The sequence below is a fragment of the Sus scrofa genome, chromosome 1 (assembly GCF_054392235.1).
Source record: "Sus scrofa isolate SSC_HxYL_T2T_F1_AM1 chromosome 1, Sscrofa_HxYL_maternal_Yorkshire_Landrace_v2.0, whole genome shotgun sequence".
In the NCBI taxonomy this organism is placed as follows: domain Eukaryota; kingdom Metazoa; phylum Chordata; class Mammalia; order Artiodactyla; family Suidae; genus Sus; species Sus scrofa.
The window spans coordinates 279,635,358-279,652,679 of NC_139383.1; the positions used below are offsets into that span (position 1 = coordinate 279,635,358).

The 17,322-nt window shown below is 41.1% G+C and overlaps 1 protein-coding gene across 29 annotated transcripts in view; it reads right to left on the reverse strand.

Annotated features, from left to right (window-relative positions):
- The window catches only part of MAPKAP1 (MAPK associated protein 1), a 254,194-nt gene that overhangs the window by 103,568 nt on the left and 133,304 nt on the right, over positions 1–17,322 (reverse strand). For 28 of the 29 annotated variants that reach the window (XR_014827397.1, XR_014827398.1, XR_014827394.1 and 25 more), the window contains one exon: positions 6,547–6,723. Coding sequence is in view for 26 of the 29 variants with exons in the window: in XM_084996425.1 (XP_084852551.1) it covers positions 6,547–6,723 (177 nt within the window). In the remaining 3 variants the exon portion in view is untranslated. Of the gene's footprint in view, positions 1–6,469; positions 6,724–17,322 lie in introns of all 29 variants that reach the window. The other variant, XM_084996460.1, reaches the window with a different exon arrangement.

The window sequence follows — 17,322 nt, forward strand, 5'->3', positions numbered from 1 at the left end:
GTGTAGGTGGCAGGTGCAGTTCGGATCCCGCGTCGCTGTGGCTCTGGCACAGGCCAGCGGCTACAGCTCCAATTCAACCCCTAGCCTGGGAACCACCATATGCCGTGGGAGCAGCCCAAGAAAATGGCAAAAAGACAAGAAAAAAAAAAAAGAAAAAGAAAGAAAGAAAGAAAGAAAAGTGATGGGAGAAGTGTGCGCAAGACTTTTTATGGAACAGACTTGCTGATCCCTGAAGAATTCATGTCTGCAGTGTGCAAGTCACATCATGCATAGGTATCAATCAGGCAGAGAGCCCACCCATGTACAGACTCACTGACAACAGCAAAAAATGAGATGACCAGTCATTCTGGTTCATTCAGAACTGAACAGATGCTCCTGAACTTGGGACTTTGAATTTTGAAACAGGCAAAGTTGTGGGCAAACTGGAATAAACTAGCAGAAATGTCCTTTACTTTTCCAGGAAAAAAACATTTACAATTTGGGGGTGGGAGTGTGTGTGCACTATAAATAAATTGGCTCATTAAAATAATGGACTAATACCTAAATATACATTCATTGTTTAAAATAACAAATTAATAATATGGTAATCTGATGTTTCATATGAAAATAAGAAAATTCAAATTGACAAGTAAAACATTTAACTCCCATTAACTCCAACATCATTGATGTAATTTCAGCGAAACATCATCTGTTGCATTAAAGTTGTTAATTTGTATTTTATTAATGTTATGGTTTTATTTGCATTTAATTTGTAATTGTATTTGGGTTGCATAAAGACATGGAATTTATAGCTAGAATTTTACATTTGTATATATTTAAGTAACATTATATTCAAACAGATTTGGGCAAACATTGAAGTTTTAGGAAAATTAATTTTCCTTTAAGAGAAGTCTATCCATTACTTATATTTAAGAACATTCCTCACCACAATTCCATTAAGTAGTGATTACCATCCTCACTGCACAGATGAGGAAACTGAAACTACAGCCATGGTGCAAGTCACTAGTAAAGCTGAACCTTGAACCCAGGTTAGCCTAAGTTCAAACTCTGTGCTGCCTCGTTTGGAGTAGGGAACAGCTGTATATTGGAGCTTCTGGGGTTTTTGTTTTTGTTTTTGTCTTTTCTAGAGCCGAACCTATGGCACATGGAGGTTCCCAGGCACAGAGGTCTAATTGGAGCTACAGCTGCCAGCCTGCGCCACAGCCATGGCAATGCCAGGTCCGAGCCACGTCTGTGACCTATACCTCAGCTCACAACAACGCGGGATCCTTAACCCACTGAGTGAGGCCAGGGATCGAACCTGCATCCTCATGGATACTAGTCAGATTTGTTTTCGCTGAGTTACAACAGCAACTCCAGGAGCCTCTGGGTTGAATGGAATGAGGGACTCTGAAAAAGATAAGGCAACCTGGGGCTTCATGGCATTCAGAAGACAGAAACAGGGCTGTAGAAGTGGTTAAGCAAGCTCAGAAAGCAAGGTGGGACAGAAAGCTTGGCCAAGGGTCCCCCAAGCAGCCCATAGACAGCATAAGCTTCGTTTATTCTTCCTTTTCAAGGAAGCCCTGTGCTAGATGCTAAGGATACAGAGACACAGGAGACTACTCTTCCTGTCTTCAAGGAGTTTATGTCTTGCTACTGGCTTGGCGGCTGTCTGCCCCTAAGAGGGCTAATGGGAAAGTCTGCACAAGTCCAACATGCGCCCCTGCCATGCTCAGCCAAAGTTATTCTGGTTCAGCCTTTACCCTGTTACTCTATTGACTTCATTACTATTATAGTAAGAGCTATGCTGGGGATTGTGGGCACTAATGATCCAGTTCTTGTCCTCAAAGCATTTTTATTAGTAACAACAATTGCAGCAAACACTTAGATAATGCTTATTTAGGCCAGGCACTGTTCTAAAGTGTTTTACACGTATTAACTCATTCAATCCTTACAACGGCTCTAGAGGTAGGTACTATTTATCATTACCATCATTTAACTGAACCATAGAAAAGTTATGTAATTAATCTGAGCTCTCACACCCACTAATAAGGGTAAGGTCAGAATCAGCACCCAAGCAGTCTGGCTCCAGAGGCCACCATGCTCCTGCCCATTACACTATAGCAGTAGCTGGACTTTGGCCTTAAGATAACAGGATTCACTTGAAGGACTAGTCCAATGCTAGATTCCCCTACCCACATCCCAACCACCAGCAGGGTGTTGGAAAGAGCATGGACTTTGAAGTCAGGCTTGGGGTCCAATCCAAGCCTGAGAGTAATATATCCCAGCCTCCCTTTTCACATCTCTAAAATGGTCATAATAAAACCTGGGCTATTTTCAGGTTAAATGAAATAATATATACATAGTTGGTCCTAGTAAATATTAACTCACTTCCCATTGTTAAACCTCGCTCCCTTTCCCTGGTGCAGTGTAGTGTCTAGTCAGCCACTCCCTGCCAGTTCTCCACTGGGAGAGAGGTGCAAGGAGGAGAGGGGAGAAATGAAGGGAGGGAGCCATGGTTTCACTTGTTTGGGTGGCACTTCACTCTCTGAAACTTTGACTACGTCCCTGGAGACTCCTGAAGGTCTGGTCTGTCCTGTGTTTGCAGAAGGTAATTTCTAGCTTGGAATGTAGACCAGAAAGGTGAATGGAAGATCGCTGAGTCAAGAAAATACACACAGGACAAATGGTCAGTAATCTGTACTATTTCATCAGGCAACTGAGAAAAAAGAAGAAAGAGAAAATGACACTTTTGTTCTAAACGCTCACATATAAAAATTTTATTTGACCATATGTTTTCAGAAATACTCCCGACGTGTTGAATAAACTCCTGAACTTTAGAACAGAAAAAGGACTGACTGGGGTATGTGCGTTTGGGAGTGGGAGTGGGAGTGGGAGTGCAGGGATGGGAGTGATTCAGGAAAAGTGAAAAGAGAATGAAGGTTAAAGCAGTTGTTTTCCCAGTCTCTCTTTGCTTCCTCTGAAAGGTAAGGTTCATAATGAGATTCTGTGTAGTCTTAGATGCTTCTTCTGGGAAAGTATATCTATCCCACCCCTAAACCTGTTCTATGGAACATCACTGATTTTAAAGCTCTTTTAAAAAAGACTTTCGGGGGAGTTCCCGTCGTATCGCAGTGGTTAACGAATCCGACTAGGAACCATGAGGTTGCGGGTTCGGTCCCTGCCCTTGCTCAGTGGGTTAAGGATCCGGCGTTGCCGTGAGCTGTGGTGTAGGTTGCAGATACGGCTTGGATCCCGCATTGCTGTGGCTGTGGCGTAGGCTGGCAGCTGTAGCTCCGATTCGACCCCTAGCCTGGGAACCTCCATATGCCGTGGGAATGGCCCAAGAAATGGCAAAAAGACCAAAAAAAAAAAAAAAAAAAACTTTCGGGTCAACAGACTGCAATGATCATATGCTAATATCCACGAAGAAAAATTATGTGCTAATGAGATCTAGTCTTCCAGTGACTTGTTAGAAGACAATAAAATTCCAGGCAGAAACTACTGAAATTCCACAAAATACATCTTTCAAAGTAATAAAAAAAAACCAAAAAACAAACAAAAAACCCCCCCACAAAAACACTTGCAAATGACACATTGTGATGATAAGACTGAAAAGATGGTTTCATGTATTCTGTTGGTAGCACTATAACAGACACATCTACTGAAGGCTATATATGTCAATACAAAATGAGAGTCTAAAGATATTTCTACTCTGACCAATAACCCTTCTCACAGGAAATATCTTAAGGAATTTCATCAACAGAAATAAAAAGGATATAGATAAGGACTATCATTACAGAATTACCTATTAAAACCAAAACAAGGAAATAATCTGAACATCCTGTGACAGGCATCCCTTTCACACTCTACAGTTCTCCGCTGCTCATCACATTTGAATGGTTTGTTTGACAACTGTCTCCTCACTAGACAGTAAGCTCCACGAGAACAGAAGCTGTCTCTGTCTAGATATTTTTTTGTAAAATCAAGCACTACTTTATTAAATGAGTTACTTTATACAATCTGACCATTGATTGCAAAAAAAATTTGTTTACAAAAAGGATGGACTGATTATCAGGCTTCCAAATCAGGGTCAACTGTACATTTACACAGAGTTGTCTTTGCATGAAGCCCAAAAAGGAACAGCATAAAAATGAGTGTTTCCATAGCCCCTTTATTTCTGCTGACCAACAATTTGTTAGAAGAGCAGCTGCAGGTTTTTACTTAAGGTCTGAGACAGTACATAATAAATGCAGACCGTAGGAATTAAGAACACATATCAAAATATTTGTTAATATAATGTTAAGTAAAAATAACACAATATGTGTGCTAGAACCGAAACTGTAATAAACATGCAGAAACATACAAAAATGAAAAGAGTTATACTGGGATGGAGGAATCATTGGATAGCTTTTAAATTACCTTTAAGGAGTTCCCATCATGGCTCAGCGAAAACAAATCTGACTGGCATCCATGAGGACGCAGGTTCGATCTCTGGCCTTGCTCAGTGGGTTAAGAATCCGGCGTTGCCCTGAGCTGTGGTGTAGGTCACAGACGCGGCTCGGATCCTGCACTGCTGTGGCTCTGGTGTAGGCTGGTGGCTACAGCTCTGATTCGACCCCTAGCCTGGGAACCTCCATATGCTGTGGGTGTGGCCCTAAAAAGACATATACATACAAAAAATTCTTTTTGTTTTTTTGTCTTTTTGCCATTTCTTGGGCCGCTCCTGCGGCATATGGAGGTTCCCAGGCTAGGGATCGAATCGGAGCTGTAGCCGCTGGCCTATGCCAGAGCCACAGCAATGCGGGATCCGAGCCGCGTCTACAACCTACACCACAGCTCACGGCAACGCCGGATCCTTAACCCACTGAGCAAGGGCAGGGATCGAACCTGCAACCTCATGGTTCCTAGTCGGATTCGTTAACCACTGAGCCACGACGGGAACTCCCAAAATACTCTTTAAAGTTGTTGTTTTAGTGCCTCTGAAATGTAAAAAGAAGGAAAATATTTACTGTTTATAGCCACCAAACAGGGCTTCATGGCAGGGATGAAATGGCAATAATAAAGCTTGAGGAGCCATCCCTTCACTCACTCGCAGGCACTCAGGTTTCTTTCTTTGCTAAAGGGTAGAAACATTCAAAATATCTCATATATCATATGCAGCATAATCTTATTTTAGTAAAAACCTGACACAAAGGTATTTTTTCTTTTTCTTTTTTTGTTTTTTAGGGCCACACCCGAAGCATATGGAGGCTCCCAGGCCAGGGGTCAAATTTGAGCAACAGCTGCGATCCACACCACAGCTCACGGCAATGCCGGATCCTTAACCCACTCACTGAGTGAGGCCAGGATCAAACCCGCAACCTCATGGTTCCTAGTGGGATTCTCTCCCGCTGCGCCTCAACGGGAACTCCAAAGGCAGTATGTTTTTAAAAGACGGGTGGAAAGTTTTATAAAGCAAGCCCTCTTCTGGACAGCGAATTTTCTGGTTACTAACAGTAGGGGGTGCCAAAGGGATCCCTATTGTTCCCAGGAGATGGTTTGGAGTGGGACTGTCACCGCCTCCGTTAGAAAAGCTTCAACTGAAAAAAATATTCCACGTTTCCTCTTAACAACCAGGTGCTCTGCAGGCTTGAATGGACAAAAACTACATTTTTAACTAATACCTAACTGATATTTAGCATTTCCTTGAATTATCAATGCAAGCAACAAGTCACAGTCATACGAGCAGAACTGGTGACTGATGTGAACAGAAACCAAAGAGAGCGTCACGGCACACTGCAGCTGTGGATTTCTAAATATCACCTGTACCCACCACTACCTTGAAGTGAGAGACCTAAGGAGTTACGGTTAGATCTGCCCCGGACCTTGTCGTTTAAGGTATTAACAAAGCCACTTATATTAACTACATCGCAAATTTGTTTAGTAATTGAAAACTATTTAATAAAATGGAATTATTTTGTACTGCTATGAATTTTATTCTCTGCATTTACAAACATTTTTCTGAGAAGGGCTTCTTTAGGCTTTCCCAGACTACCAAAGGCACAGCAAAGGTTAAGAACTTGTGCTCAGACTAAAGGAAGGCAACTAGGAGGAGAAATCAAATTTGATTTGAGCAAAGTTGGAGAGAAAAAGAAGCATTTTAAGTCACAAGACAGAAGCAGCTGCAATGCATACTCACAGTCTGCATTTCTTGATGAGAAAGAGGGAAATCCCAAATTTTTGTTTCTTAGACTCCAAAGTGCCCAAACACTTCCAGAGGCCTAGTTCATAGATATGACATGCAGAGATAGACCTAATACAATTTGCTATCACAAAGCAATCTGTATTTAATCCAGGTGCAGAGGTATGAAATACAACGCAAATGTTGTCTCCAACAGCTCTCTGGAAATAACCATTACATGTTGACTCTCCAGATACCATTACATGTTGACTCTCCAGATACCATTGACTCATGTGATGAACAAAACCAAAATCAAATCCACAATACTAGAAGGTAGAGGTGAGATCCTGAGACAAAAAAGGTAGAGGTGAGATCCCGAGATAAAAAACAGAGTCAGTACTCACATTCGAACAAAGAGCGACTCTTTGGATGTCAGACCAGGAGATGAATACTTTTCAACCAGGGCCAAAGTACTGAAGCCGAACTTATGAATGGGCTCGTTTGAATCCAGCGGTGGGAAATCCGTGTCAACCTCCCCGTCGTCCTCAGCAATATGCAGGCAGTAGGCACTGACATTGTCACTGTAAGAAAAACCAAAACAGTAAGTGAATACCAAGGAGAGGGAGGGACGCAAAGACCAGAGGCTATGGCGCACAGCAAACAAACCGGGACACTGCTGTTCTTTACCCCAAAGCCCGGTGGTGCAGGTAGATGCCCCAAACTCTTACTTCATTTGATAAAGAGAAAACACCTGGCAGTGCAAAGAGGGAGAAAAACAATGTGAAATGAGAGCCTTTATAACACTCCATTCTTCCAACAAAGATTTACTGAGCACCTGTTGTAGACAAGACACAAAACTTGACTCCTTAGATCAAAGCTGAGATTGAGTATCAGCCCTCAAAGGAAGCTTACAGGGTAGCAGCAGGGATAGAAGCACTACATTAGTTGTAATATAAATGTAAATAAATACATATCATACAAGGGAGACAACCTATAAAGGAGAAAAGACTATGTAGAGGGAATCATAGGCCTTTGCTTTATGTTTAGGATTAAGAAAACATCTGTGCTCTAGCTCAGAAGTACTCAAGGTAACCAAGACAATCTTTACAGGTCTCCGTTCTTGGAAGAACATCAGGCTTTCTTTGTAAGATCCGATTCCACACATCAAGCATCCTTAACAGAGTGAAAGCAAACGACCCAGTTTATCCTGATGCTGATACCTGGCCTTCTCAGCCACTTCCGGACTTGCCTCACTTCCCTAGAATGTCCAGTCAGTACTCCCAGATTCCAGCTTTTCCCCGGTTTAGAATTAACACCCCTTCTCCTTCTTTGGGGGAAATAAAAAGCCAATTTGCTGAGAAAGGGTGGGAAACTATACCAACATAAAGACAACGGAAATCAACTTAAACACTTTAAAATCTCCTGCCCCAAAGTAAAGCTGTGAAACTCAAGTCTGCTGGCATTTAGAAGCATGAACCTAATAGTTCACAAGGCGGTGGGATTCTAAATTCTGTAGCTGAAATTTGGAGTTTTAATTATATGATTGATGCTTAAATTAATTAATTGCAAAGTGTATGCTAATTGTTTAATTGGTTGCTTGATCTATATAGATCATTTTTTGAATTAAATGAGTTGATTTACAAAGTTTATTGATTGGATGTGACAATGAATTATTTCACTGACTACTTGATTTGCAATTTTCCCAATTAATTCACAAATCTTTAGCTGCAACTCTGCTTATTGAGAGAGAGCCTACTTCAGGTGATCTATACTCAGTCTGTCATGACTAAGAGATATTTATTATATAAAACAGGTAATAAGGACAGATTAAAATTAATGGGAACTATAAATTTACTAAATGGATGGATAACAAGAAAGTAATCTGGCTATGTTTGTCACTATAAATTTCATGTACTTGCAACGCTGTTAAGAAATTTAAAATTCATCTGTGAATGGAATGGGAAACTTACCAATCTTTGCAAAAGGTTCCTAAGTGCAACACAAAGCAGCTGCAGAAGCAGAAAAAGAAAGCCCCCACCTCCCCCCGCCTCCACCAGCTGTAGGGCTACAGGTGTGGCACACGGAAGTTCCCAGGCTAGGGGTTAAATCGGAGCTGTAGCTGCCGGCCAACACAACAGCCAGAGCAACACCAGATCCGAACCACGTCTGTGACCTACACCACAGCTCACGGCAATGCCAGATCCTTAACCCACTGAGTGGGGCCAGGGATCAAACCTGCATACGCAGGGTTACTGGTCCAGTTCATTTCCGCCAAGCCAGAAAAAAGGAACAACAACAGGAACTCCAAAAAAAAAAAAGCCCTTTAGAAGAGACTGGGCACATTCAGGGTGGTATGGCCGTAGAAAGAAAAAAGCCCTCTAGATGAGGAAAATATCATGGTGTAATAGATAAGGGCTTTGTGTCCAGAAAGACTTGAGTTTAAGCTCCCCCTCCCAGCTGTCTTGGGAGCTATTTGCTTTCCTGTAATAAACACTTTGCCTGCTTGCAAAAAATAAATAAATAAATAAATCTAAAATAAATAAATAAATAAATAAATAAATAAATAAATAAATAAATAAATCTAAGCTCCATTACTAATGGCCTGTGTGATTCCAGAGGATAAGGTTCGCCTCTTCCAGACGGCATTTCTACACAAAGGGCACAGTCACCTAGAGGTGGTTGTGAAGTTTAGATGAGATAATACATGTAGTGCCTAGCATATAATATAACAGAGGTACAAAAAAAAAAAAAAAAGTACCGTAGCTATAATAAAGTCAGATAGAAAATAACTTCTATAGTTAGGTCAACCCTTAAAGATAAATCATGGATGCACATTGGAGCAACAAAGCAACAATGAAACTGAAGGACATGTTCTATGTGCAAATATCTGTAACTGGAGTTAACGTGTCTGACGTGCTCCAGCCTTGGGGTCACTGAGCCTCCAGGGTTTTATGCACAGGGCAGACACCGAAGAAGCAAGCGATGGACAGCACAGATTATTTATTACCGTGTAAATCATCCTGAGGAATGTCTGTGATTCCCTAGCACCGCAGAGGTTTCAAGGGCAAATAGTAAGTCTATTGATCACAGCAGAAAGCCAAACACTGGTGTCAGAAGAATTCTGCTTTGACTGTCATAGGATGCCCCCAAACTCCCTCAAAACACACTCAGCAAATGTCATAGGCTAAGCTCTGTAAGCCAAAAGACTCACTGCGCCAAATGGTATTATTCTTCCCAGTTCTTAAATATAAAGTGTGATATCATTTATTAATTCAAAAACATTTGCAAAGGACCTACGCTGTGCTGTAGCCTGTCCTGAGTACTGGGAACACAGCAAGGTCAAGAGTGAATACTTCGCCCTATATTATACAAACTAACAGAAGTCTTTTCCTGGGTTATCAGTAAAGTTTAGCAGTAAACAGTGCTCCACCTCCTAAACCCTAAGTTGAACATCTGGAGAAAAAGACCCTAAAATTCCATACCCTATGCATGGATATTGATTCATTTGTGCCTTTACAGACGAAACATTAATAAAGGAATTTACTGTGGTATTCTGACTTAGAAAACTACTTCAGGACTCCAAGTTGGTACTAGTACAAAAGCCATTAGTATCATCAGCTACAGTATTGACTACTGTGTGCCAGACACTGTGCAAGGTGGTTTAGACACATAAGCTCAGTGCTTCTTCACATCAACTCTGTGAGTCATTTATTATTATTTATATTTTAAAAGTTACAAAACTGGAAGTTCCTGTCATGGCTCAGTGGTTAACGAATCCAACGAGGAACCATGAGGTTGTGGGTTCGATGCCTGGCTTCGCTCAGTGGGTTCAGGATCCAACGTTGCCATGAGCTGTGGTGTAGGTCGAAGATGTGGCTCGGATCCTGCATTGCTGCAGCTCTGACATAGGCCGGCGGCTACAGCTCCTATTAGACCCCTAGCCTGGGAACCTCCATATGTTGCAGGTGCAGCCCCAGAAAAGGCAAAAAACAAACAAACAAAAACAAAAAGAGATTACAAAACTGAGGCTCAATGAAGTTAGGTGGTTTGCTCAAGATTAAACAGCATGTGAAGTGGTATAGTTGAGATTTAAACCTAGGCAGTCAAGAACCCTCACTCCTGACTCCCATCTACCCCTCTGCCAAAGCCATGGTATATCAAGACTTCCCAAGGCCCTTGGGAACATACACTCCTAGGGAAATGCTACATGCTCTGAAAAGGAGAAGGAAACCACAACACATTATTCATAAAAAATTAGAAATTTAGAGATTGATTTCACTCTTCTCGCTTTTACAGATGGGCAAGAGATGCCTAGAAAAGAAGAAGGTGCCCATGATCACCCAATTAAATGGTGGCAACGTTGGTCTCTAAAGAACTCAGGTCTCCTTATTTCTCTTCTATTACTTTTTGATCAAATCAGATCAACCATGATCACCTAGTTAAATGGTGGCATTTTGAAATGGGGAGAGAAAAAAGAGGCAAAGTGCCAAATATAGACATTTGGGCATCCAAAACCATGACAGCAGCAACACCTCCTCATGCCAGTTTGGTGGAAGAAGAGGGGGTTTACAGTCTGGTTTTACTGTTAACACAACTACTAAGCAGCTATGTGACCAAATCTGTCTGTGCTCCATTTTCTTATCCATAAGAGACTTTCCTTGATTTCTTTAGAAGATTCGTGTGGATCTCTAAGAGAATCCAAGTAATTCTCCTCTCTGTTCCTACTAAGCTTTGTTGATATTTCTGCATACAGTATCACACTGCTTTTTTCTTATTTATGCATCCATGTTCTTCTAAAGAGCAGAAATTCTTCTATTGTCTCTACATCTCTTCATCACTAACGAGTAAAATGACTGGCATTGGGAAGGTTCTTAACAAGTATTTGTTGAATGAATGAATATGTGAATGTGTAGAATAAATCCCTCTACCCTGGAAAAAAAAGCAAAGGGTATTGTTGATGATGTGTGCGTTAACGAGAAGAAGAGAAGTAATAAGCTTTTCTTTTTCTTGTTTGTCACACTGATATCTGTTAACCAAATACGACTTTCAAGGCAATGCACATATGTCAGAGATTGCAATTCAAGACAAGGGGAGAAGGCGGCCCAGGAAAAAGTGAAAATGAGAGAGGCATTCTTACAGTTCATCAAGATATGAGTACTGGCATCTCACTTTTTTATGGATAAAAAACAATGAGAAATTATTACAACTACATAAAAATGTTCAATTACATACATGTTAAAAGAGAGAAGGGACCAAAAAGTTTGTAGAGGTTATGCTTACATTCAAGCAATGGGCACTGTTTCCTAAATTTCTATACTTTCCAGATGACCCATAATATGTATGTATAACTTTCATTTTCTTCATAAAGTATTTAATTAACTTCTTGATAAGTATAATACATTCTTATTGTAGACAATTTAGAAATAAGGGGAGTTCCCTTTGGCACAGTGGGTTAAGGATCTGGCATTTGTCACTTCGGCAGCTAGGGCCACAGCTGTGGTGTGGATTTAATCTCTGGTCTGGGAACTTCCACATACCATGGGCATGGCCAAAAAAAAAAAAAAAAGAAAGAAAAGAAAAGAAAAGAAAAAAAACATATAGTACATATATGTGGAAAGTACATATATATGGAAACATATATGCATGGAAAGTACAAAGGAGGAAATCTCACACCCCACTACACAGAGAAAATCTCTTGTCCTAGAGTCTCTGAGCATTACCTGCCTGATTATTAAGTGTGTTCATTTTCTCTACCAAGTTCTGGAATTATGGAGGAAATAACCACAACTGTTGCATAAGAGTCTTGTAAGGATCAACAGACATAAGTCATTGCATAAGGGTCTTCTAAGGATCAACAGACATGATTCATTGCCTGGCATGAAGAAGGGTTGTCATTTTGCCAAAATTTCTTCTACAACTTTTAAGCTTCTGAATACATAGGGCAGAATTAACTATCTAACAGAAGCAAGGTGGACAGCATGAGACAGAGAGACCTAAAAGTCCTGTCTGTGAGTCGCTACCAGAGAGAGAAGAACGATGAAAACACTAACAAACAAGTACAGGACCATGGGATCCACAAGAAGAGCTCACTTTTAGAGGGGGGTTGGCATGGAAGGAGCAGTCCCTTTCAGGTACCATGGGGTTTAAACAACTGAGTGGATGAAAAATGTAACCAAAGAGAGATCCTTATGGAGGGAAGAAATCTCTCTCTCCGAAGCTTTATGAGTACAATTAACTGAATTTCCCTTATTAAATACAGCTAAAATTTTTCATTAGAAAAATTTCTTTCATTGAATTGTTGACCAATATTCATTTTTTGTTCAAAGTCCAGCGTGGCTTTTATGAAGAGAGAGAAGCCTATCGCCCATATACATATGGTATTTAATTCATATATGAAAAGTCAGGAGTATTCCAGGAAGTATTCCGGATTTTTACCAAATATGATCTGATATGTTCATTTCTTATCTTCAGAAGACACAAAACACACTGAAGTATGATGATGAGACAGATGAATGCTTTTTTTTTTTGGCTGCAGTGTGCAGTGGCTTGATGGTGAGATCTCAGTCCCAGACCAGGGACTAAACCTGGGCTGAGAGTGAAAGTGCTGAGTCCTAACCACTAGACCACCAGGGAACCTCCCATGCTTGTTGTTTTTTAAATGAAAAATAAAAGAAGAATTCCCTTGTGATGCAGTTAGTTAAGTATCTGGTGTCATCACTACTGTGGCCTGGGTCACTGCTGTGGTGTGGGTTTGATCCCTGGCCTGGGAACTTCCACATGCTGCTGGTGTGGCAAAAAAAAAAAAAAAAAAAAAAAAAAAAAAAAAAAAGGATGGTTCTGAATCGTTCAGAACTCTCATTACATATGGACTTTGCTGTTCATACTGGTGACAGAATCAATATTAAGAGTGTGTCATGCATCAGCAAAAGAAAAAGATTCTGAGAACTGTAGCTCAGAAGTTCTTCTCTCTGAAGTCAGAGAAAAAGATTTTTAAGATTCCCATGATTTACTTTTCTTGAAAACATCCCCACCCCCTACAAATGGAAAGTAGAAATTGATAAATAACAATTTGTCAAGCCACAGCAACCTCACACAGGAATAGTTAAACCTAAATTTTCTGGGAGTTCCTGTCATGGCTCAGCGGAAATGAATCTGACTAGTATCCAGGGTTCGATCCCTGGCCTTGCTCAGTGGGGTAAGCATCTGGGGTTGCTGTGAGCTGTGGTGTAGGTTGCAGACACAGCTCGGATCAGGCATTGCTGTGGCTCTGGTGTAGGCCAGCAGCTGCAGCTTCAATTCAACCCCTAGCCTGGGAATCTCCATATGTCTTGGTGGTAGCCCTAAAAAAAAAAAAAAAAAAAAAAAAGAAGAAGACAAAAAAAAAAAAATTTCCTCTTAAAGTTCTAGGGAGAAAAATGCCCACTAATTTTTAAGTGGAAGCAAGACCTTCAATCTTGTTCTGTCTGGGCTCCCTTTTGGATAGTTTCTATTGCTATGTCATCAAGTTCTCTAACTTTTTTCTTCTGCTGTGTCAAATTTGCTATTAATCTCGTCTACTCAGTTTTCATCTCAGATACTACACCTTTCATCTCTAAAAGTTCCTTTTGGGTTTTTAAAAATATACTTCTTTCTTGTTCATGTTCATTTTTCCCCTTACCATCTTGAACATTTTTTTTTTTTTTTTTTTGCTTTTTTTTTCAGGGCCACGCCTGCAGCATATGGAGGTTCCCAGGCTAGGAGTCTAATTGGAGCTACAGCTGCCAGCCTACGCCACAGCCACAGCAATGCCAGATCCGAGCCACGTCTGCGACCTGCACCACAGATCACAGCAACGCCAGATCCTTAACACACTGGTCGAGGCCAGGGATCAAACCCGCAACCTCATGCTTCCTAGTTGGATTTGCTTCCACTTTGCTACGATGGGAACTCCTACCGTCATGAACATTTGGAACATGTTTACAATAGCTGATTTAACATCCTTTTTTGCTGATTCCATCATTTCTGGAAAGTCCTTCTTTGTATTGTTCTGAACAAAAAGAGTTTACTCAAACAAATTCACTTGGTAGAATTCTAAATTTCAGAAACTCACGAAGTCTACTACATATTTATCCTCAGTCCCACTAACAGAGGGTTCTTCCAGAAACACAAATGCATTGCTGTCTTCTCTCTACTTAAAACCTTTCACTACCTTTAGAAACAAAACAAAAGAGCCACTGAAGTACCTGGCTTCCATAAAGCCTTCCAACTCTATCTCCTGGACTTATATCCGAGGCTCCAGTCCCACCAACTGCTTGCAATACCTGGATTAGGTCATATGCCAGCTCCCATCACTGTTCTTGCAGGCTTTTCAGAGGCTCCCCTGTTCCTATACTGTCTAGTCAGCTTTTGAGATTTGGCTCAAGTACCCATTCTGGCCTTTCCTGACATCCCTTTTACCTCCACTCAATCCAGGCTTCCATTTTCAGGCAGAATTAGATAAGCCCTTCTCTATGTCCCCACAGCATTCTGGATGTGCAATATTTTTAGCAAATCTCTATGACAATGGAGTTGAAACCCTATGATTTGTTGTCTGTCTCATCCATTAGCCTGAATCTTAAGGCCATAAACTTAATTTAATGACTTCCTGTATCCCAGGGCCCAGCAGAATGCCTGAGATGTATAGACAACATGTAAATGCTTGCTGAATAAATGATGACAAGAAAAAGACAGACGGAAGGAAGGAGGGATGGAGGGAAAGAAGGAAGGAAGGGAGGGAGGGAAGAATATATCAAGTGGGTATAATGTCTGTGGTGCTATCACCATGAAAAGAGCCTCGTTTCTTTGTATAGCACTGTAGTTAAGAGTATGTGAAATGGAGTTAGACCTGGGCTCAAATTCTGATTCCGCCACTTGATAAACATATGATCTTGGGTAGTTTCTTAAGTTCCTGATCCTCCGCTTCTCTGCTGTTGCCATCTATGATGTCTAAGGAATAAGACAACACACTTAAGGTGGTTGGCATGGGAAATGACATAGTAGGCTTTCCTATGTGTTTGTATCTACAAATTCAAGAGTGTGGTGGCTCTGGCACTTGGGAAAAGTTGGTAGTGGGCAATCTTTCTATTTAGCTCAATGAACAAAATATGTGTAATAATTTCTCCCAAACTTTCAACTACTGCTTGCATATATCACCAGGTTGATAACATCTAACTCAGTGATTTTTATTTAATGTTCTGTCTTTTTATGGCCGCACCTGTGGCATACGGAGGGTCCCAGGCCAGGGGTCGAATCAGAGCTGTAGCCGCTGGCCTACGCCACAGCAACAGCAGTGCCAAATCGGAGCTGTGTCTGCGACTTACACCACAGCTCAGGGCAACACTGGATCCTTAAACCACTGAGCAAGGCCAGGGATCGAACCTGTGTCCCCATGGATGCTAGTCAGATTCATTTCCACTGAGCCACGATGGAACTCCTAATTCAGTGATTTTTAATGAAGAAAGGTTTGTATATAGTCAGAAGTTTGCCTTAGCAGACACCTAGAGAAGGGCCCCCCTGGCATGGCCAGGGTAGAGAATTTCAGGCCAGATCTTTGAATGTTCCTATATTCTTTCTCTCATTCATTCTGTAAATTATTCATTAAGCATTTGCCATGTGTTACGCACTGTGTTATGGACTAGGGAATATCAGCCAATAAAACAGATACGATTCAGGCTCCAAACTCATATCTATCCTACTGTTTATTTGACTTCTTCACTTGGATATCTCCCAAGTAATCTCAGCCTCCATTACATTCAAAACTGAACTCTTTATTTACCCTACTCTGAATCTATTTCTTCTCTAGGACACCCCATCCACACAGTTTTTCCAAAGTCCAGTCTTAGGCTTTTATTTCTTTATCCATGTTGGATGCTTCAATTAGTATCTTTACGCATGACTCCTAAATTCACACTTCTGGCTCATCGCTCTCTCTCCTCTAAACATGCAAATATAAATGACTACTTGAAAGCTTCTCTTAGATACAGCAAAGCTATCTCAAATGTCTATGCAGGAGACCAAACTCATGCTGCCCTTTCCAGTACCCTTCAGACATTAAAAAAGAAAAAATCCAGCTGTATGCTCCTTATCTACTATCTCTTTTTTCCCCAGGTGCTGTGAATTTTACCTCTTAAATATTTCCGGAACCTGTTCGCGTCTCTCCACCTCCACTGTGGCCACTACCCACCTCTCAGTCTTGTTTCAGACTACTGTCTCTTCCCTTTCTTTCTTTGTGCTCCAATCACACTGGCTGTCTTTAGTTCCCTGACCACAACATGCTTCCTCCTGCCACAGCATCGCTGCCATACATTCCATTTGCCAGGAACCTTTGCCTGCCAAATGCCTCTGCTATCACTTTCTCAGGGAATTTCTCCCTGATTCCCGGGTGAGGCGGTCATAAACGGCATTCCTTCCCTGCAGAGCACTTAACACAGCTTTTAGGCTAACATTATTTGGTTTAGTTATTTGAATTATTTGCCCATTTCCCTCCCTTGACTGTGGACTTCATGAAAGAGAGACCACATCTTGTTCCATTCACCACTATATACCCAGAAAAATGCCTGGTATATAGCAAACACTCAATAAATATTTACTGAATGCATGAATGAATACAAATGATAAGTGAAATGAGCCAGTTACAAAGTGCTATTACACTTGATAATTTCTTCTTTCCCACCAAACTGTAAATTTTTTGAGTGCAGCAATTGCATTTCTCTTGTTCTCCATTTTATCTTCGATACCCAGAGCCTGGAACTCCATAAATATTTGCCGAATGAAGAAATGATGGGGGATTTAAGCCTTTGAGATTAAGCAGGATATCAAGAGAAGAGTGAGATAGGCATTTCTAAAGAAACCGCTAAAGCAGACACGGTGTCAGTGTTAAGAAGCTGCCAGTTAAGGAATGTGAGGCGTCAGAATACACTGGAGTATAGCTGGGGGTCAGAATGGGAAGGGCATCTGAGGCTGTATTATTTATAAGTCAGTGGTTCTCAATGACGACTCCAAGGAGTATAAATTAGAAGTAGCAACATAGAAGCGGGAGCAGAGTAAACAGTGGTAGGCATGCAGATGGCAAAAAAAAGGGCCAGGGGGAGTGGTGGAGGAGTATAAGGAATCAAACTGCAAAGTCATCAGGAGACAACGCTGAGGTCCAACATTCCCACATA